Below are 22379 nucleotides of genomic sequence, written 5' to 3'. Positions count from 1 at the left end.
GCTAACTATAGATAGTTCGTGTCAGAACTGAACTGAATTGTAGGACACCCAGTTGGTATCCAAAGAGTTGGAGAATCCATTGGCACGAGACAAAAATCTCACACATATGGTATCAGAAGTATTCTGAGCGAAAACATACAAGAAGTAGGTATTCCTTAAAATTCATTGAACAAATCTTTAGTCTATTGAAAGATAACTGCTTGCGAAGAATTTGTTATTTATATATGCTTTAAATCATGGGACCAAAACGTAACTTTATATTCAGTGTGAGAGGTATTGTAAAAACAGCACCAAAAGCTTCTTTTTTTAAGGACTTACACAATAAACAAACTTCTGGCAAGGTTTATTTTAAAAGAGAGAGTATAAGCATAAATAAGAAATATCAGGAATACAAATAAAAGCGTGTATAGGTAGAGATTCTGAAAATTTTAAGAGAGTACCGCCAATAATCTAGATTAAGAGATTTTAAAACTTAAATGGATTGGACAACCTCTTAGAAAACTACAACAAGCAAAATTAAAAATAGAACTACCATAGGATCCAGCAATTTCTCTAGTGGGTATCTATCCAAAGAAAATGAAAATACTAATTCAAAAAGATATATGCAATCCTATGTTCATTATAGTATTATTTACAATAGCCAAGATATGGAAACAACCCACGTGTCCTTTGATAGATGAGTGGATGAAGAGATGTGATATATATACAAGGAATACTACTCAACCACGAAAAAAGAATGAAATCTCGCCATTGGTGACAACATGAATGGACCTCAGAACATTATGCTAAGTGAAATAAATCAAAGAAAGACAAATACAGAGCGATTTCACTTACTGGTAGAATCTAAACAAACAAACGAAACAAAACCCAAACTCTTAAGTACAGAGAACATGGTGGTGGTTGCCAGAGGGGAGGGAATTGGAGGAAAGCAAAATGGGTGAAGAAAATCAAGAGATACAAATTTGCAGTTATAAGTAAATAAGCGATAGGGGATATAAGGTATAGTCTGGGGAATGCAGTCAGTAATATTGTATCAACTTTGTTGGTGACAGATGGTAACTAGACTTAGCATATGATCACTTCACAATGTGTACAAAAGTAGAATCCCTATGTTGTACACATGAAACTAATATAATATGGCAGGTCTATTTTGGTTCAATAAAAATAAATAAAAACAAAAACATACAAAATTGAAGTCACGCGTTTGAAAAAGGGAAGGCAGAGAGGTGAGCTTGGCTTAACTCTGTTTCTTTCCCTTCTTCCTTTTTTTTTTTTAAGAGAGAGCTGAAGCAAATATGGCAAAATGTTAATATTTGTTTAATCTTGGCATACATAATAAGTGTTTTCAATGCATGATTTTCTATGCATGAAATCTTTCATCATTTTAAAAATATTTTCTTTTTATAAAGCATAATATAATTGCTTTAAACATCTTTCTTTGTGATAAAATTGGGCAATAAATCCTTTGTCCATAAAAGGGCAGTTCATTCTGTCTGTCTTGAGTGTAAATAGTGAAGAAAATTTTTCCTGTGTGTTTGTTTTGCAATTGGAATATTAAACGGGCAATTTTCTTTAACATATGTTGGTTGTCTTACAAAATAATCTGAATCCCTTTACAAGTCAGGTTGCTGAGTTGATCTTATAGTGAAAGACTAAAGGAAATGATTAGAAACAGATGTGACATTTTGAAAGCTTCTACCATTAAAAAAAACAAAAAAACAAAAAACAGAAAAAAGACAAAGAGGGACCTGGCGGGGGGGAGGGGGGGACGGTGGAAGTTACACTGCATTTCCACAGGCATCCCTTTGTCCTTACTAAAGAAAGCTCATCACCACCCTCCATCCCAAATATACAGAGAGGATAGTTTTCTCCATACAGACAAGATAGAACACTGATTCAGGAGCTGGTAGCTCAGAGACACAATTAAGAATCAAACCAGTATCAGTGGTTAGAATCTCGCGATGCCTAGTTAAAAGGGCGGGGGGGGGGGGGGGGGGGGGGGGCGGGGCGCATCGATGTAGGTTTTATTCACTGTAAAGCTCTACAGGAACTGAAATACAGTGGCAAAAGAAATACAGAGTCTGAATAAACTGGGGTAGTTATGGAATTAACTAAGTAGACAAATTTCTGTCAATTTCCGGAACCCAGGTTAAAAATCTCTGTGGCTTACTTTGCTCCATTCCAAGGGAAGCATCAAATATTGTTCAGTGTTGTTGGGGGACAATTCCTTTCTGAACATCTTCTGAGCAGAGATACTGAATATTTTGTTCTGGACTAATGTATCGAGGATATTTACATAGTAAACAACCTGGGAAAATAGTGTCTTCCTCCAGAACAGAAAGCAGGTTTGTTTGCAGTCCAATAGAAAAGATAGAGGTTGCCTAAACTTAGGATTCCCCAGCTCTGAAGCAAACCCCCTGAATGTGCAGCATCCACCTGGGTCCTGCCACACCACCCCATGGAGTTTGGAAGTCAGGGGAGCCAATGAGAATGAGAAGCTCATGCTGCTTGCTGTTCTGGGAGTAATAAAGTCTTTTGTCTCTGATCCAGGGATCTTGTGACTTCTCTAAGCGTCCACAAAACTGCGGCAGAGTTACCTGACACGTGTAGCTTAAAATCTCTGACCCTGCACAATCCTTAACAAGCATTACTTCCAAGATTGATGGTTGAATATATCAAGTTTGGACTCAACAAATATGTATTGATTACTTATCACGTGCCAGGCACTCTGCTAAGGAAGCATCTGACATCTGTTGTTTATTTTATCCTCATATTGGCTCTGGGAGGAACTAAAGCATAACTAGGTTGCACAATCTACCAAAAGTCACACAGTTCATGAGTAACAGCTTCAGGCCCCCAGTCCAGGCAGCCTGACTAGAGCATCCACTCTTAATGACTTCCTCTCCGTGCAGCAACGCTTCCAAATTGCAATTGTTGTCTCTATTAACAATTAGGAAACTGATTCTGAACTGTTCATACTCAGAAGTCGCAAACTTCACTCATGTGAAGTGGTGATATTAACTCCATTATAAAATCAAAAGGCAATATTGACTATGAAGCAAAGAAGCAGCCTCCAAACATTTTGCATTAAAAATCTTGATTCTTGCTATAATCTTCCAGTATTTTCTACATATTTTGTAAGTCTTTTACTGAAAGCAAATGAAGCAAATTGTTGCAGATAAAATCAACGAAACGATGCTAAAATTAATGGACAAAAGTTTGAGGAGAAACAGGATTTTCATAATGGCAAATTATCTTCCTGCAACAACTTATTATTGACTATAAGGGAAAAACAGAAACTTTACAGTAAGAGAAACCCAGCAGCCACTAATTTAACCCAGTGAAGAAGCTGCACTGCACAGACAGATTACGGACAGGATCTTGGAACCAACAGGGACGGACATACATGTTAACGCTTGTCAAATTAGAAAAAGGTCTACAGTTTACTTAGTAACGGTCATTGCTTGTACTTAATAACCACATTTAAGATGCTAACACTTGGGAGAGCAGGGTGAGGGGATAAAAGTAGAGGGGGGGGTTCGTATTCTTGTTTCAACTTCTCTGTAAGTCTGATATGAGTTCAAAATAAAAAGTTTTTAAAAACCTCAATCATTCTGGCATTTATATAAAACAATGTTTTAAGGAATGTACTACAGTAGTTAAGGGGAGCCTGGCCTGGCTTTGTCAGTTGAACATGCCACTCTTGATCTCAGGGTCATACATTGGAGCCCAGGTTGGGTGTAGAGATGACATACAGACAAACAGACAGACAGACAGACATGTGAGTTTGAGCCCCACATTGGGTGTAGAGATTAAATACATACAGACAGACAAACATGTGAGTTTGAGCCCCACATTGGGTGTAGAGATTAAATACATATATACAGACAGACAGACATGTGAGTTTGAGCCCCACATTGGCTGTAGACATTAAATACATACAGACAGACAGACAGACATGTGAGTTTGAGCCCCACATTGGCTGTAGACATTAAATACATACATACAGACAGACATGTGAGTTTGAGCCCCACACTGGGTGTAGAGATTAAATACAGACAGACAGACATGTGAGTCTGAGCCCCACATTGGCTGTAGAAATTACTTGAAGGAATGAAGGAATGAATAAATAAACTGTAAAACAAATTTTTTTAATGATTATTTTTGAGAGAGAGAGAACAAGCGGGGGAGGAGCAGAGAGAGAGAAGGAGACACAGAATTTGGAACAGGCTCCAGGCTCTGAGTTATATGCACAAAGCCCAACACGGGGCTCAAACTCGGGAACATTGAGACCATGACCTGAGCTGAAGTCAGATGCTTAACCGACTGAGACACCCGGGCACCGCCAAAAAATGTACTATAGTAGTTAAGAGCATGTTCCCTGTATTCAAACTCTAATTCTTCTACTTATTAACTGTATCACTTGGGGAAAGTTATACTAATCATTCTAGGCTCCAATGTCCTCCTCTCAGAAGTGAGTGGCACAATGATTCCCAGTGCGTAAGAGGGCTGTGAAGGATAAATAAGGGAATCAGTGCTAAATGGTAAAAACAGAGGTTGACACAGAATAAACACTCAATAGATGTTGTCTTTCTCATTGTTAACAGGCAGTGGCCCCCCTAAGCCAGGTGTTCTTGGGTTTCACCCAACCAAAGGTGGTCTAATCAAAGGCACCAACTCTTAGAAGTGACAAGCAGGCAAGTATAAACAGTGAAACTGTGGCCTCATGACAGCCTGCGCCGAACCAGGGATTGCGAGCTCAAGTGCCAAGAGGGACCAGGCCTGCAACACCAGAATGAAGTCAGTCTGGGCAAGAAGGTGGTGAACGGGAGATTGGTACCCCGTGCCAGGGAACAGCTGCCCTTGTGCTATCATAATACACTGTGGTCCAATCCTGCTAGGTCTTCCATTTTTCAAGAAGAACAAGAAGTTTTTATAAGAAAACTCCCAACCTCTAAACGTTGACAGATAATTTAAAAATGTAAAACTCTCTAAGGCCAATACTACAAAAGCCAAACCAACCATGTCAGTGCACTACAGCCAGTAGCCTCTAGTGTGTGTGTGTGTGTGTGTGTGTGTGTGTGTTTTAATGTTTGCTTATTTTTGAGAGAGAGAGAGAGAGAGAGAGCGAGCAGGGGAGGGGCACAGAGACAGGGAGACACAGAACCTGAAGCAGGCTCCAGGATCTGAGCTGTGAGCACAGAGCCTGATGTGGGGATTGATCTCACAAACTGTGAGATCATGACCTGAGCTGAAGTTGGATACTTAACCAAGTGAGCCACTCAGGCGCCCCTCAAATGCTCTTAAATGTAGGCATGAAATGTTTGCTACTGCATTTCCCGCTTCTAAAACACACACACCCCAACACCCAGAGGAAATCCACAGTTCTCCATTTGAACTTGTTTTCTCTCACCAAGTGGTTGTTTACAAATGTTTTCTGACTGTAACAGAAATGAGCCCACCTCTCCTGGAGGAGATTGAGTTCTTTGTTGTTTACTGAAATAAACTCCACCTCCTTCTTTGTTTGGCTTTTCCTTTATAAGCAATCAAAGCCAACTGGCAGAGCCAGCTAGCCCGCGCAGTCCGAGTTTGTCCAATCCAATGTGGCATCTTTACTTCCTTTCTTCTTTTTCTTTTCCTAAGCTAACATACAGGCTGCATCATGAGCCCCCAAGGTCCTTTGCAAGAGGCAATTAATTCCATTAAGCATTGACCAAGAGTCTACAATGCACCAGGCACTGTGGGGAAGAGTGTGGAGGGGAGGGGGAAAGGGGGAGTGACCTTGATTCTGAGCTCAGGATCATGGAGAGCCAGGGTAGCGCAGGGTGGGAAGAAGCCTCAGAGACCATCTGGTCTGAGGTTCCCCAAGTGTTTTCACGGAACACTTGTCCACTGAGTAGCTGCTCAGAAAAAGGCCTGGTGTGGATGAAATTGAAAAAAAATAAAATGCATACCATAGCTGCTAATCTGGATTCACAATGTACCTGACCATATGAAAGATTCTGAGACTTGCAATTCAAAACTTTGTGTTTCATTTTGTGTAATTCCATTTCCCAAGTTTATATGACCAGGTGACATGTGTGTATGTGTGTGTGTGTGTGTGTGTGTGTGCGTATTCATATGTGCATAGGTAACACTAATTAATGACAGAACTGAATTTGCAACAAGGTGTTCTGACCTCAAAGTCCCACTCTCTTGCTGGTCCTTTAGTTGTTCCTACAAAGTCAGCCATTCAAAATGGAGGCTACCAAGGGTACCAGGGTGGCTCAGTCGGTTAAGCTTCCAACTTGGGCTCAGGTCATGATCTCACAGTTCGTGAGTTCAAGCCCCACATAGGGCTGTCAGCACAGAGCTCACTTCAAATCCTCTGTCTCCCAGTCACTGTGTGGTCAGCGCTGAGGACAAAGCAATGAATCAGACCCCAGTGAGCACTCAAAGTGGGAACTGAGAGGGGGAGGAAGACAAGGGCAGCATTCTGATCTGGGTGACCCGTGAGCACCGTGGAGGCCCAAAACACTGGAATGGAAGGCCCTGGAAGGGTACTTGGAATTGATGGCATCGGAAGCGATCCTTGAAAGAGTACAGAGTTCTCAAAGGGGAAGCAGGAAGAAAATGCTGCTTGAACACAACGGAAGGTTTGGAGGGCCAAGGGTGTGCAGGAAAAAACACCCACTGGAACATGGCTGGGGCAGGAGGTGCATTGCGAGGTAGAGGCACATGCACGTGGAAAACATGAGCGTCCTGAATTTCAGGCTGAGCTACTTGAACTTCATGTTGTAGGTAATGAGGATGGAGTGCACAAGGTTCAGTTTCAGATGTGTGACTACAGAAATGACCCGAGTGAAACAGACACGGGCCTGTGGATAATGTGGGTTAAAAGGGAAAACGAGCTATTCTAGTCTGATGCATGCTCGAATCCCAGCGCTGCTCCCCACTAGCTGTAGGACCTTGGATAAATGACTTCTCTGAGCCTCAACTTCCCCATTTGTAAAATGGGAAGAATAAGAACCTCCAGCTCAGGAGTTTGCTGTGAGGGTTAAGGAACAATCTCCCAAAGTGCTTTTGAAAGCGCCCCACACATGTGAGCCATTATTCACATGGTAGGTCCTGATTTGCATAATGTTTGGTTTGTCAGTGGTTTTGGGTAATCAATGCCAAGGTCTTTTTTTTTCCTTTCAAGCCTGCCCTCTGGCTAGGACTCTCGGAAAGTTGGTGGTGTAACAGAAACGAGCACTAGTTTTAGAGACAGGCAGGCAGTTTCTAATTCTGACACCGCCCCGGAGGAGCCCAAAGTGAACAACCTTGGGCCAATTACGACCCCGGGCTGAGCTTCAGGGTCCTTTGTCAGCACAGAGGCGGAGGTGATCATCAGCACGTATTGACACGTTTCTCTCTTCCTTCCTGGGCCCAGGTCACTTCATTTCTCTGGGCCTCGGTTCTCTCTTTAGGAAAATGGGACTAACAATCCGCACCGGGTCCTTACAGGATTATTCTGAAGATCAAATGGCAGACGGGATAACACAGACCAATGCTCTATAAACCGAATCTCTTTAGAAACATATGTGATCTTTATCCAGCCAACGTTCAAAGGGTTATTCTGAGTCCCTGAGGCAAAAAGAGGTGAATATCTACAGCAGCCACTTGAGCTCCAAGGAAGAATAACAATGAAACTTTCATCCCCTGGCCCAATAATAGTGAAAAACGGTTTACCTTGGTGAGACTATTCACTGCTACCCAGTGAAAACAGGGCTAAATGCTATAAAACGAGGCCCGTTAAATCCACACAATTGTGTTTCCTGCCTGGCCTCAGTCTCACCTCTTCCTCCTCCTCCCCCAAATCACAGCCCTTTCTCCACCCTTCTCACCACGGGAAGTCTGACATCTGTGAAGGTCATAAAACACACAACACAATGGAAAAAATCACCCTAGAGCACACACAGACACACACACACACACAACACGCAGGGTACATCACCCCTACCCCACGGTACCTCTAAGAAAGGAAATACCCAATGGGGAAGAGCTATGTCAGTGGAGTCATCGAGCAGCCCTGGTGACATGGCCATGAGCATTTCCTGAATCCTTTCCACATGCTCGGCACACCAGGACACGCAGGCTCGGCCCAGAAACAAGCCCCGTATGGACATTAGAAGCTAAATGTCCTTTAATTAGTGCCAAATATCAGAGCATTTGTTGCAAGGCTCTGCAAGAGTTACTGACCGAGGGGGGACCTCCCTTGGGTCTCTTCTTCTGTCACGGGGAGACAGAAATATTGCCCCAGAGATCACTCGCAGATGCACAATGCCCAGATTTGGAAATGTGGTGTTTCTGTTTTTATTCTTGTTCTTGCTCACACTCCTTTGGGAACGGTGTACAAGAAAACGATGTGGAAAGTATCCGGGACTGGAAGCAAAACCACCCAACTCCAAGTACCGATGGTGTTCCTTGTAAGTTAAGTCATGGGTGCGTCACCTGCTCACCTGTAATATGTTATTATGCCACCTCCCGAGCTTGTTGGGAGCTGAACAGAAGCATTCTGGAAATAAAAGGGGCTTTTATATCTCTAGTGTTGAAAAAATGTGAGTGGCCTTCATTCTAAAAAGTGATGAATGGAAGATAGGAGACATGGGGCCTGAATCCTGGCTCTGCCACTAAATAGCCACATGACCTTCAAATGATTTCACCTCTTGGACATTCATTTTCCACGCGTCACTTGAGAAACAACTCACAAAACCTCTATCCTGTGGAAGGTAATGTGTATCATTCTATAAAGTTTTAGTCAAACATAAGGGATAAACACTGTATTACTGACGCATTCATACTGGTTAATCATATGAATTATACAAGGTCATTACGTCCGTGTGGTTATCTTCCGTTATGATCTACGTTTCTAGGTTCTATTATTCTCTGAGATCTTAACCTTCCATTCCGACTTCCATTTTCCCAGCTTTGAAATATTAAATATTTTTAATTTCTACTTGACCATTTTAGCTATATCAATATAGCCATATTGAATAAGCTACTACAAACACTTCGTAGGATGAAATGTGACAATGATATATCAACAAATAAGAGCAGAGAAAAATGTTCCCAGATTAAAGTTCACTGATTTTGCCTAAGTCAATCTGATGTCATTCTCTGATTACCCGGTCTCAAACCTATCCTAAGGTGAGGATTAAAACAGAGATGCTTGCTTTTACAAGATTAGATAATGTTTAAAAAACAAGACAAAACAAACAAACAAAAAAACCAGTATTAGCAGCTTTTCTGGTAACTAGTTTTGAAAATGGGGGCAAAATGTTGAAATCAAAGAGTGCTATCTCTTGACGACTATGGAAACTGGTGGGAACTCCCACCAGGAAAGGGACGGGAAGAAAAGGGCAAAGAGAAGGGCGTGACTGGCCAAAGGCAGCTGGTTGTAGGGAACACCCAAGAGGCATCAGTGTCTCACAGTTGCTAACACGTTTAAATCCACACATGCCTGTAAGGAAAATGGCACCATCCCCTATTCACAATGTAGCCCACATGACTGTGGAATTCAGGCCCAAGTTCTTCAGACCAAATTTGCACCAGCTTTTCATTCCACCATGCAGATCCTCTTTGTAGCCCTTCCTAACTTCACTGAGTGTTAGCACTGCCTCTGGCAGCACCCTCTGCTGCTGACCTATGATGCCCCTGAAATGCAGGTGAGCCCATGGGGGCACAAGACACCCATCCCACCCTAACCCTTCCTCCCTCCCTTCCCTCCTGACTCCTGGTCCATTGCCTCTCCACAGTGGCCACATAGAGGACAGAGCAGGCTTAATAAAGAATCAGCCAGGGGGCGCTTGGATGGCTCCCTAGGTTAAGCATCCAATTTTGGCTCAGGTCACAATCTCACAGTTCACAAGTTCGAGCCCCGCATCAGTCTCTCTGCTATCAGCACAGAGCCTGTTTCAGACCCTCTGTCCTGCTCTCTCTCTCTCTCTCTCTCTCTCTCTCTCTCTCTGTCCCTCACCCACTTGCTCTCTTGCTTTCTCTCCCTCTCTCAAAATAAATAAACAGTAAAAAAAAATTTTTTTAAATAATCAGCTGGCATTTCAGTGTATGCTGTATCCAGAGTGAGGAGGAAGAGTTCCCAGTTATACTTAAGAGGAATGGTCTTCCATTTTAGAAGCTTTTATTATGTGAGACAACCCAGACTAGAATAAGGAAGGAACCCAGAACTTTGTCATAAAGGTATGAGTTGAAGTCCAGGCTCTGTAGTCCTGGACTTTAGAGGACTCTGAAGTCCACTGTGCAATGGTACTTTCTATGATGATGGGAATGTTCTATAGCTGTGCTGTCCAATATGGTAGCCACTAACCACATGTGGCAATAGAGCACTTGAAATGTGGCTAGTGAAACTGAATGACTCAGTTTTTAATTTTATTCAGAATTAAGTAATTTACATTTAAATGGCCATATGTGGCCAGTGGTTACTCATTTGGATAGCACAGCTCTCTTGCTGCCTAGCTGTGGGACATTAAGCAAGTCATTTTTTTTTTTCATCCTGAGCTCCCTCATCCATTCATGACTCTGGTACCTCAAACTTTGCTGGATGGACAAAGGGAGAAAAGAGCCACTTGAATGCCTAGCACAAAACCATACACTTTAAGTATTCAAGAGGCTTTGGTTGGATCTGAAAACGTGAATCTCATAACAGTCCAAGAGAAATGCATGCTAACAGTCTAAGCCTGGATTTTTCTCCAGAATTGATTCCTTATGATTATTTTATTCATCCAAATCTCATTTGCCTGCCAGAAATGACCTCTGAGAAAACGAGGGCTGAAGACAGCCATGCCACTTACAGGACTGAGGGTACAATGCCTACCCCTTACTGCCCCGCTTCCCCCAGGAGCTCAGACATGTCATTTTCTCCAGGTGGTAATGGTGGAAGCAGCTGAAAGCAAGTCAAAGCGCTGCATACATCTGATGGAGCCAAACATCTTTGAGAGTTTTGCCAAGAACTTCTCTCCTTCTCTTCCACTTTTTAAACACGTTGTTTTCAGGAAAAATTTGCCCATCTGGTTCTGATTCATTTGCACTTAACTCATCAGAGGGTGGTGTTGTAATACCAGATTGACTTGCAAAAAGTTCCAATTCACATATCTCCCCAGCTTCTATCCCAAGAAACTGGGGAATGGGTTTGGCCAGCAGATGCATAAGGCACAAAAAGATGGGACAGAGGGCGCAAGATGGCAGGTCCAGCTCTGTAACAAACACCCCAATGTACCCTGAGCTGTCCCTCATTTCTGGGGTCTGGACCCGCTCTCCTAGGAAATGAGGGTTTCAACTGTGTCACAACTCAAATCCATACAAACTGACGAACAAGAGTTCTTTAATATGGAAAAGCCCAGTAGTTGTCACAAAGAACTCACACAAAATTGGATGGTTTGATGATGAAGTAAACCTAGAATATGTTTTGAGATGATGAAAAAAGAAAGAAAGGAAGGAAGGAAGGAAGGAAGGAAGAAAGAAAGGAAGGAAGGAAGGAAGGAAGGAAGGAAGAAAGAAAGAAAGAAAGAAAGAAAGAAAGAAGAAAAGGAAAGGAAAGGAAATGTGGTTCCTAGAAGTCTGGGTGAATTCGGGAAAATCAAATAATTCTAGATTATTAGCCTTATTCTTTAGTTGGTAAAATCATAAAGTTTTATGATTCAAATATCATATATCAGACCAGGCCTGAAAACTGAATAGCTCTACACTGAACAAGGTCTTCTGGGATGGTCTGATGGATAAAAGACAGCAACGAGTACTGGGTGGTAGTATGGTTTGAAAGGCAAATCCAAGCCTTACATGTAGGGCAGTCTGAAACCAGAAACCTGCTCTCTTTACACTCAACTATGTTGTCCAGCAATGTTGTCCAGCAATGGTTACTAATACTATGATTAGTATTCAATTTAACATTGAGATGTTACGGGGTAGACTATTTCATTGAACAGGGGTTGTGTGGGTGACCACATGGTGGGTTTTGAAACCAATGCCTATAAGTGTATAAAAGGAACTGCAGGATTCCTTAAGTAGCTATGTGAGCCAGAGTTCTTAGGATTCCATTCTTCTCGAGTCCTGAAGAGCTCCCTACAAAACTCACTGACTACCCATAAAACCACTGTTGAGATGATTCCATCAAAGTCTTTGCTTCCAATAATCTCCTCCAGGATCACAACTCCCAAATTATATCCTGAGACTATATCTTCTTCTGACTCCCTGTCTCATATACACAACTGCCTCCTTAATATCTTGACTTAGAGGTCTTACAGGAATCTCAAGCTAATTATGTCCAAAATAAAACTTATTCTTCTCCCACCTAATGTCCTCTCTGTCAGTAAGGAGCAATGCCATGAACATAATGAATCAAGAGACATTAGTTTGACAGACACCAAGATCAGCCACTGTAAGTCTCTCAACTTTTTGTTGAATTTCGTGAACGGCGAGGGTTAGAACATTCTGAGTTAAATGGAATCTAGATCTATCTTGTTATGTCTCTCACTCACTGAGGATGCAGTAGTTAAGACATTATCTTCCATGGACGTAGGCTTGTTGATTCAAGTCCCTCCTAGAACAGGTGTTCCATTAGACTGCAGGGTCTGGAGAACAGAAGGAGCACATTCTGACTGTTCTAGGTTTTTGGCACACAGCAAGAGCAGAACAAAGTGAAAGAGACTATTCTCAACATCCTCCTGCGATTTCTCGGTACCTTCGTAGTAGCATTATCACACAAGCTATAACTGTCTCTTTAATCTCCTTCACTAGACTGGAAGCTTCATCTTACTGGTTCATCTCCGCTATCTTGGCACAAAGCTCATAGCCTGACACTTAAAAAGTGTTGAGAGAATATGTAACGAGTAAAGAAATGACTAAATGAATTAGTGAATGAAGAATAGAGAAATAAAGGAACTGATGAGGACTTTGGTCCCCAAGGCAGCCCTGGACACACTGCCTCCATCCCAGACCTCCTCACACACACTCCCTTTCCCCAACCTTACAGCTCAGGCCGGATGTGAGAAGAAAGCTTCAGGAAGAGCTTAACGTTCAGTGGAAATTTCTCACCAGCAGTCAATACCCCCAGTCTGACTTCCAAGATTATCTCTCTCTCTCTCTCCTCTCTCCCGCTCTCTTTAAAGTCACTCACAGTGTCTTTTCCTCCCTCCAGCTTACCCATTACTTACAATAATGACTTCAAACACCAAGCATTGCTATTCAGGGCACTGTGAAAATGTGTTTTTCCCATCAGTCCTGATGAAATAGTTTCCACTGTCTGTTTCCCTTGCAGATAGCAATCAAAGTCCGGGAGCAACAATTAAAAAAAAAAAAAAAAAGTCCAAACTCTTGTCTGATATAGCATCTAAAACTTGTCCTTGGAAAGCGACACCCAAGGGAATTTAATCAGAAATGCTCCTCACTTGGCCCAACCCACTGCTGTTGAATAAGAGTATGTGGAATGATTTGTTTCTGGGAGACTTCCCTATGCTTCCCCCCTATTCTTCCCAGAAGACCAAAATAAGAGCCCTTTGAAGAATATTATTCCCTTAAGACCTGTGCTGGGATCTCCAGAGTCTAACGCTAGCCCGTGAATTCTCACTGTCATCTTCTTACTACATCCTCTGGTGACAGCCTCCAAAGCTCAGAGTGCACTGGTCCCTGAGCTCACACTCCCTCACTTTGGTTGACTTTGTATCACCAGGTCAGTACCTATCACTTACTGGATGACCGAGTCAATACCTACCACACCTGGCCCTATAACTTACAAGTTATATGACCTTGGACAACCATCCTACCTCCTAGCTTCAGTCAGTGAAGTCAGGGAAGTCAGTATGCCCACTGACAAAACAGGAGTACTGCCCTGTGTCTCATGGGCTAGTTGTGAGATTAAATGATGTGAGACAGCAGACGCTGCATGGGAATCGGTCCTGAACTGGTTGGAGAACTGGCTGGAGGTGAATTCACCTTCCCTTTGGGAACTTTTATAGCACTAGTACTATGCATTCTTAGGCAGAACGGCCTATAGAAATGGTCCTCTGAAAATTCCCATTTTAAATGCTGAGTACACACACACACACACACACATACACACACACCCCCAACACATGCATACACCGTACTATACATAACATCACACTACAACACACACACACACACACACACACACACACACACACACACACCATAAACTGGGCATTTGGACATTTGCCCTTTCAAATTCCAAGGATGGTCTGTCTCCACTGACCTTTTCTTCTCTTGTGATTTGGCCTTCTTCACTAGGAAATAGCCCTGGTGCTCAGTTCAAAGAGGTTATGAGGAAACACTGTGGGAAACATAAAGAAAAGGGATACGCTGTTTTTCTAAACACTTTTGTTCCTTGGTGAGTTTAGACCCTATTTCTCATGTCCATTGGTGACAGGCATTAATATGTAACTAACTGGTCACGTATATGCAGAATATTTACCCTCGATTAGGCACCATGCCAGTGCATTACATGCAGGATGCACTTGACCCTTACAAGATACCTTTACGACAGCAATCAAGTTGCAGGGGGAGCAGTCATCCCCAGACACTCTTACCTGCTGAGGGTCCATCCAACACCAGGGCTCCCCACTCCAGTTCTGCTTGCTAGCAATTAGAAAAGCAATTGTACCTTAAGCTGGGATGACCAATGATTAACCAGCCAAAGGATACCGTGTCAGTCTTCCTATATTCTGTTCATAATTGATCCAAAAAAGTAACAGGTGGGCTCTCCAGGGATTGGGGACCATGGATGTTTTTGTCATTTCATCATGCTACAAAAATGCCTAATGTTTGTGGGGCTAGTGCTTGTCATCTCCCAGAAGCCTAGCCATTCCAGAGCCCATGGCCAATGATAGTCTGGCAGAGAACAGCTGGCTTGATCTGCATACATAGTTGTTCTGCATTTTAAGGAACAAAACTATGTTTACTGATGGGACGATTTAACCATGCAGATAATATAAAAAAAAAAATGCTCTTCCCCTTTAAGTAACACATACAGAGCACATGTATCCATGGATACATGTGGAACTCCTGAAGTTCTGAAACAGTATAAAACTTTGAAAGGATCGGCTCCTGGTAGGATCAGCATTTTCTCTTCCTTGTTCCATCTCAACGCTGGGTCAGATGCCCTATGACCAGCTTCCTCCCTTTCATTCACATGGTTTCCAAAGTGCTTTCATGTTCATTATTTTGTCAGTCATTCACAATGACCTTGGTGTTATCATTCGTTGTTTCCCAGATGTGGAAACTAAGGGTCAGATAGGGTAAATGACTTGCCAAATATCACGGCCCACGACAGCAGAGAGAAAACCACACGACTGTTTGGCCTCCAGCCAGGCCAGATTTCTATCTGCAGCTTCAGACCAGTAAATTTTGGGTGATGACCTAGATTCTCTGCTCTTCGTAACTGGAAGAAGCAACGTCCCTTTTAGACTTTGCTAGACTCCATGTCTTGCCACATGCTGATCCCAATTGGTCTTTGACTCCAATTCATCTTAAGTCTTGGCTCAAGGCCACTTTCTTGAGGTGACCTTCTGTGACACCCTTATCTGAGGGTTCACTGTTATGTGTCCCCAAGGCATCTTGTTCTTCCTATTTAGTAATACTTACCATAATTATAATAAACTTTTTCAATTGTTATTATCTTCACTAAGCTGAAGTTCCATGAATCAAGGGCCATATTCAGCTAGTATAATTCCTAATACCTACTAGGCACTCAATACATGTACAGTATGAGAGAACAAACCATTCCCTCTCATGGAGAAGTTTGGACGGGGCCAGAGAGTGTCAACCCATCAATCAGAAGAAGACTGACCAGAGGCAGCTAGAGAGCAAGTACAAAAACATGTCCAAAAGATCAGCAGCTGGTCAACTCACGTAAGCTACTTATTGGCACATCTAAACTGGGGCTAGGAACCAGAAATAGGACCAGAGGCAAGGGGAAGGGGGTTATTTCCAGCAGGGTGAGCCACTCAAGCTCCCCTTTAGGGGCCAGAGAATCAGCATCAAAAAACAGGGCCAGGGAAACAAAGTTCACAGCTTTCTTGAGGGCTGTTCAGTTAAAACAGATGGCTCGGTACAATGACAGATGCTTTCCTTTTTCTTGTATGCCCGACCATCTCATATAGTAGGTAATAGGGAACTATAGATAGATACCCTAGTGGCATATCATGGCAGAAGGTATGTTTAAAAAAGATTATCCTGGGACACCTGGGTGGCTCAGTCAGTTAAGCGTCTGGCTTCAGCTCAGGTCGTGATCTCACGGTTCATGAGTTCGAGCCCTCTGCTGTCAGCACAGAGCCCGCTTAGGATCCTCTTTCTCTGCCCCTCACCTGCTGGCGCTCGTGCTCGCTTTCTCTCTCTCTCTCTCAAAAACAAATAAACATTAAAAAAAAAAAGATGATCCTGATAGAGAAAAGCCACGAAAGAATCAGTAAGACCACCTAAAATGCTAACAAACAAGAGAGAAGGAATGAAAAGCATAAATTACAACAGTGAACATCCAAACAAAATGAACAAAATTGAAAGGTGTTAGGAAGATATACTCTGTTGAGCTTGGTGACTGATAGGATTTATAATTAGTATCTCCTTTTCACTTACTTCCTGTTCACTAAGTACTTTTATGTCCTTTATCTCATTTGAGACTCATAGAAGCCTATGTGTTAGATGGATAAGGAAACAGGCGACAGGTGACCTGCCCAAGTCACGCAGCTCAGAGGGGCTGGGCTAGGCCTGGAGACCAGGTGTCCAGACCACCATCTCCGGGCCCCCCAGGCAGCATCGGGCCATTGTGTCACCCAGAGTTTCGGTCATAGGAATGCGCTCACCTCAATCCCCCAGGATCAAGCAGCTTTGATCTTGGCTGTGTATTCACATTTATGGCAATGCACATTTATAGCTGGGCATTTCCCAGAAGAGAGGTATGAGGATTCCCATCAGCTCTGGGAGTCACTGACGCCCTGAAGACCCACTCTGCTCCCTATGAGTCAGACCTGTTTTTCATCTTTATTGTTATTCCTGATTACTAAAGAAACTCCAGGGTCCTTATAAAATATGCAAATAAGAAATTCTAAAAAGATAAAATTCTATGTACTCTGCTACAATGGAACTTTGATTTGATAATACCAAACACTAACATTTATGGAGCCTCAATTAATTGCCAGGCACTGGGTAAGGAACTTTTATATACAGCATGTCACTTAGTCTTCCCCACAGCCTCAGACAAGCACTGTTATTACCTCTCTTTTACAGATAAGGAAACTGAGGCTCCCAAAGAATAATTTACCCAAGCTCACAGAGCTGGTGAATGATAGAAAATTCTGGGCACGTCCTAGGATTCCAAAGACCGCACACCTACCTGTGACTGTGTATTAGGGGTATCTTTCCAAGTCAAACATATTCAATTTATCTGTTTCTTGAAAAAAGGACTAGTGCCTTTTTCTATTCCCCAAAATGTTTCTCATGTTAACCAGAGTAAGAGGGCCAATCCACAGTTCATCTTAAAAAAAAAAAAAAAAGTCACATTCGTCAAGTAAACTTAAGCAAGTTCTTTCCTGTCTACTTGCTGAGCCAGATATCCTCATAAATTATGCCCCCTTGTCTGTGGTGGACAAAGCTTGGATGTTGGGTTAGGTCCTGGCTATATTCTTCCCTCACTGAATGATTTGGGGCAAGTACCCTCTGTGTCTGCGTTATCATCTTTATGATGAGAAGTTTGGGTAGCCCCTGAGGGCCCTTCCAGTCGTGACCTACTGTAACCTGTTCTCTCTCATGACTTCCTGCAATATGGACGGGCAATTTTTATAAGATCATTTATTTAAAATGAAATTTAAATGATCATCATAATATTCAAAATAGTAGAATGGCCAGGGAAAGGAGACTGGAGGCTATATTAATTTCCTATGGCTGCTGTAATAAATGATCACAAACTGAGTGGTTTAAAACAACAGAAATTTATTCACTCTGTTCTGGAGACCAGACTTTGAAATCTGGTGGCTGCTGGCATTCTTGGCTTATGACTACATCACTCCAATCTGTTTCTAGTCTCTGGGTCACACTGCCTTCCCTTCTTGCTTTGTGTCAAATCTACCTCTGTCTCTTTTTTATAAGGACATCTTCTGTTGTATTCAGAGCTCACCCAGATAACCTGGGCTATCACTCCCCATCTCTAGATCCTTAACTTAGTCACCTTTGTAGTTGCCCTTTCCCAAATAAGGTCACATTCACAGGTTCCAGGGATTACGATCTGATATCTTTGGGGGCCATTATTCAGTCTACTACAGAGGGGCACCTGAAAACCCTATTTCAACTGCTTATGATGACACTCAAGGCCATCTCCCAAGGACATCATCAAGAGCGAAGGACAGCAAAGGACAGCTGACCTCATGGCTCTTTGAAGGAAAACCCGTCAGTCCCTCTCACTCTGGCTTTTTTTTTTTTTTTTTTTCAGTGTGTCAGCTTTCAGAGGCAGTTGCTAGCCCCGAGCATGTCCATGTTAGGACCTTGCCCAGTGCCCAACACGTAGTAGGTGGTCATAAATATTCACAATGTAGGGCCAAGCAGAGGTAAATGTAAACATGCTTTGGGTATCTGACAGAGAGCAGAGAGGGAAGCAAAGAAAAAGATCAAGAGAGGCAGACTGCAGTGGAGTCAGTATGTAATGAGGAAACATGGGCTGAAGGGCTGTACAACACCAGCCAGGACAAGGCCACCAAGGAGCCCTAGATTCGTCAACAAATGAGTAATTCCACGATGCTAACCATTTGTTGTAAAATCAAACAACCTCTTGGTGTCAAACTCTCCTCTGACCTATCCAATTCCCTGCAATACAGGTTAACTTTCTTTTCTTTTCTTTTTTAAGAAAAAATAAGCCCCAGTTTTCATTCCCACTGGTACTATACATGTCTTTCTTAAAGTAGCACAGGACTTCTCAGCTCATCCTCTCTCTTACAAAATCACGAACTTCCGGAAGTGTCCTTAAAACACCAGGCAAGGTCCAAACAATAGGTTAGGAAGCCTAAAGATGTCTACGTTTTTGAAAAGTTCCTAGGAAGTTTGGATTCAACACTAGATTTTAGCAGGCACCAGCGGGGTTCCTTTGGTTAAGTCATGCCTTACTCCACCACTCAATCACTCAGAGGTTGGCCGCTCTCCCCACCAAGGCCACTTGCTCTCTCTTCCGATTTAGAATAGCCTGGAAAAATGTCTCATCTCCACTTTTAGACCATGAGCTCCTAGATGGGAGAGGCAATGTCTTAAAGAAAATGAAGGCTGATTTACTGGGCCGCGTGTTCCTTCCAGCACCCAGTAAAATCCCTGTAAAACATGGAAATTACTGCTGCCTTACAGATGAAGAAACTGAATGCTTAGAGCAGTTAGTTGACTATCTCAAAACTATACAATCAGAGAAGAAGTCAGGATTTACACCCTGAGTCCAAACTTCATACTCTTTCCCTCAACTCATGCTTTCGCTCTTATCTCTAGCACCTAGTACTGTATCTAGAATGTGGAAGACTCTGGAGAAAACAGCCGACAGCTAAGAATAAATTAAGGAGTAGAAACTGAAGGAACAAGCACTTGTTTACACTATGCATGAACTCGGCCACCTTCAGAATGCCAGAAATCATGAGGTTTGCGTATGAAACAGGGCAAGCAGAGGCAGATTAGGAGAGCAGAGATGTACAAAATAAAGCTTTACAAATTACAGGTCTGCACGGCCCAAAGCAATTTTCATAGATATTGCTACACTTGACACTCACAAAACATCTGGGAGGTATGAAGTATGAGGAAGTGGATTTTCACCGTAAGTTAACAAATATGATCTGTGATGTTCAGTGACTTTGACTTCTAAGTGGTGGAGCCAGATTCAAAGCCAAGTCATAAGACTTCTTTCTAGTGCTTTTCCCACTGGGCCTCACTGCTTTCTCTTCCCATGGACTTTCCTTGGAGGCCACAAGTCCCTTACCCATCCCTTGCTCAAAGGTTCGGAGGCCAGCAGGGTTCCACCAGCCCCCTACCACCACGAACATGCACGCGTGCACGCACACACACATACACACACACACACACACACACACGACTTCCTTTTGCTATATTTATTTACAATGCCCTAAGGGTGAAGAAACAAGGATGCGGAACCTGGGGATGGGATACAGAATCTGTAAAGGGCATAGGACTCATGACACGGTCATCCTAGCTTTCCCAGAATTTCTTGAGAATTTTTTCCAAAAGCTTCTATAAACAAACTGTATTATGTGCATACATTTCTGGATGTGAATAATGCCCACGGCATAAGAGAAATCATAGATTACCCAATATAGGCATGATGTCCTAGAAAAGTCAGACCTGGATTAAACACCTAACTCCCCCTTCTTCTCACTTCATCTATAAAGGGAAACCACAGAATGATTTTAAGAATGAAGGTGGTAGTCAGCACAAAGTGACTCACACAGATTCAAACAAGTAATTATCCGTCAACTTATTTAATTAATCTGCTTCTTATATAAAATGGATGCACTTACATACCCATTTTTTGGAAATGTAGCAACTCCACTGCATGACTTCAATAGCTCTGGCAAGTCATACGTTATGAGTTGACGAGAAGCAGACTGTAAGCTCCTTGGGGCAATAATCTCCAGGAGAATAGGCATGTTTTCCTTATTTAATACTCTATTCTCAGTGTGAGATACAATGTCTGGTATATAGTGAACCGTCAATGATCAATGAGTAGCAGAGAAGGCTGAAAGTAAACAATGCATGGGACTGAGCAAAAAAATCAATAAAGGCAACTGAAATTTGTTCTATGTGTATAAAGGAGGCTTCAAAATAAGCTCTTTGAATGTATATTCTGATTTGAAATTCATCTTCTGCTCCAATCGCAGGGCACTTAAAAATGATGTTGTCTTTGCCTAACACCAAGAAATCGAACTTATAGTTTTGTGTAATGAATTTACAATTCCTAAATTATCATGTATTGTGTCAGATATGTGATGGGCATTTGTCGTTTTGCCTATTCATTCCCTCTTCCCTCATCATTTGATGTGTCAGCCCCATTTTCTTTTGAGAACCCACTTACGCCAGTCTTGGTCCCTGTCATTCAGGGAGGGCTGATCCCCACTCCCAGTTCCAGCGGTGGGCGTGTGAGCCACTGACCAACGAAAGTTCAACCCTGGCCACCAGGACTGTTCCAGAGATGACCACATGACAGGCAGCCTCATGATTTGAGTTAAACTATTAGAACAAGAATTCTGTCTTCCAGCTTAGATTGCCCAGATAGTAAAATCTATTTGAAGATGCCAGTGGCCATCTTGCTGCTACAACAACTTGCTTGAGAATGAAGCCAGTCAGAGGAAAGCAGGTGAAGGCAAGGAGTGAGGCAGATTATTAAAGATAATCTGGGTCTTGCCGTAGTGTTATAAGCGAGTTTATAAATTCAGCCCTTTGTCTTCTTAAATCAGGTCCAATGAGTTTCTTTCTGAAACAAAAGACTCACGTCTAACACAAATTATCACCTCAAGGTCATCAACAGTTTAAGAAAAACTGATAGGAAAAAAATGTAAAACTGGGATAATTCTATCGATTAATTAATTCTACTATGGAGGGCAAAAGCACCATCATTCTCTTTTCAAGAATAACTAACATTCATTGTCAATATTTATGACCACCTACACTGTGAATATTTATGACCACCTACTATGTGTTGGGCACTGGGCAAGGTCCTAACATGGACATGCTCTGGGCTAGCAACTGCCTTTAAAAGCTGACACACTGAAAAAAAAGCCAGTGTGAGAGGGACTGATGGGTTTTCCTTCAAAAAGCCATGTCCTTTGTGTCTGGCATGAAGCAAGCAAGTGACCAAATGCTTTTATTAAGAAGTGAATTAAAGGTCAGAGGTGAATTTCCCTTAGTCCTTAATTTCCTGTCTATGTGCCAAAAGTAGGTGGGAAAGGGGAGGGGGCATGACCTGTTAAACACCAGATGAAGACCCACGGTGGCTGGGAGAGTTGCACCGCAGGACCTGGCCAGTTGGGTCTGAAGGCTTGAGCTGTGGAGAAATGGTCCCATGTCCCTGTGGCAGAATGTTTAATACTGTCAAGGGCACTGGTTGAAGGAGTGATTAAAAACGGGGGAGGGGAGGATTCAGAATGTTTAATACTGTCAAGGGCACTGGTTGAAGGAGTGATTAAAAACGGGGGAGGGGAGGATTCATTTAAGCAGATGAGCTGTAAAAGTGAGAAGCGGAAGTTCAGTTTTCATTAAACACAGGCAATTGAGAACCTAGAAGAATGATGCCAACGTTCCCTTCTACTTTGGGGTTTTATTCTATTATTATATGTTCTGAATAAAATTCAGACACA

The 22379-nt window shown here is 42.5% G+C and overlaps 1 protein-coding gene across 1 annotated transcript in view; it reads right to left on the bottom strand.

Annotated features, from left to right (window-relative positions):
- The window catches only part of LOC125171752 (basic proline-rich protein-like), a 118271-nt gene that overhangs the window by 26042 nt on the left and 69850 nt on the right, over positions 1-22379 (bottom strand). Inside the window, 1 exon segment of the mRNA XM_047868881.1 lies at positions 1977-2010. Coding sequence (XP_047724837.1) covers positions 1977-2010 — 34 coding nt within the window.

This window comes from Prionailurus viverrinus, chromosome C1 (assembly GCF_022837055.1).
Source record: "Prionailurus viverrinus isolate Anna chromosome C1, UM_Priviv_1.0, whole genome shotgun sequence".
In the NCBI taxonomy this organism is placed as follows: domain Eukaryota; kingdom Metazoa; phylum Chordata; class Mammalia; order Carnivora; family Felidae; genus Prionailurus; species Prionailurus viverrinus.
This window is presented reverse-complemented; position numbering and strand designations above follow the sequence as displayed.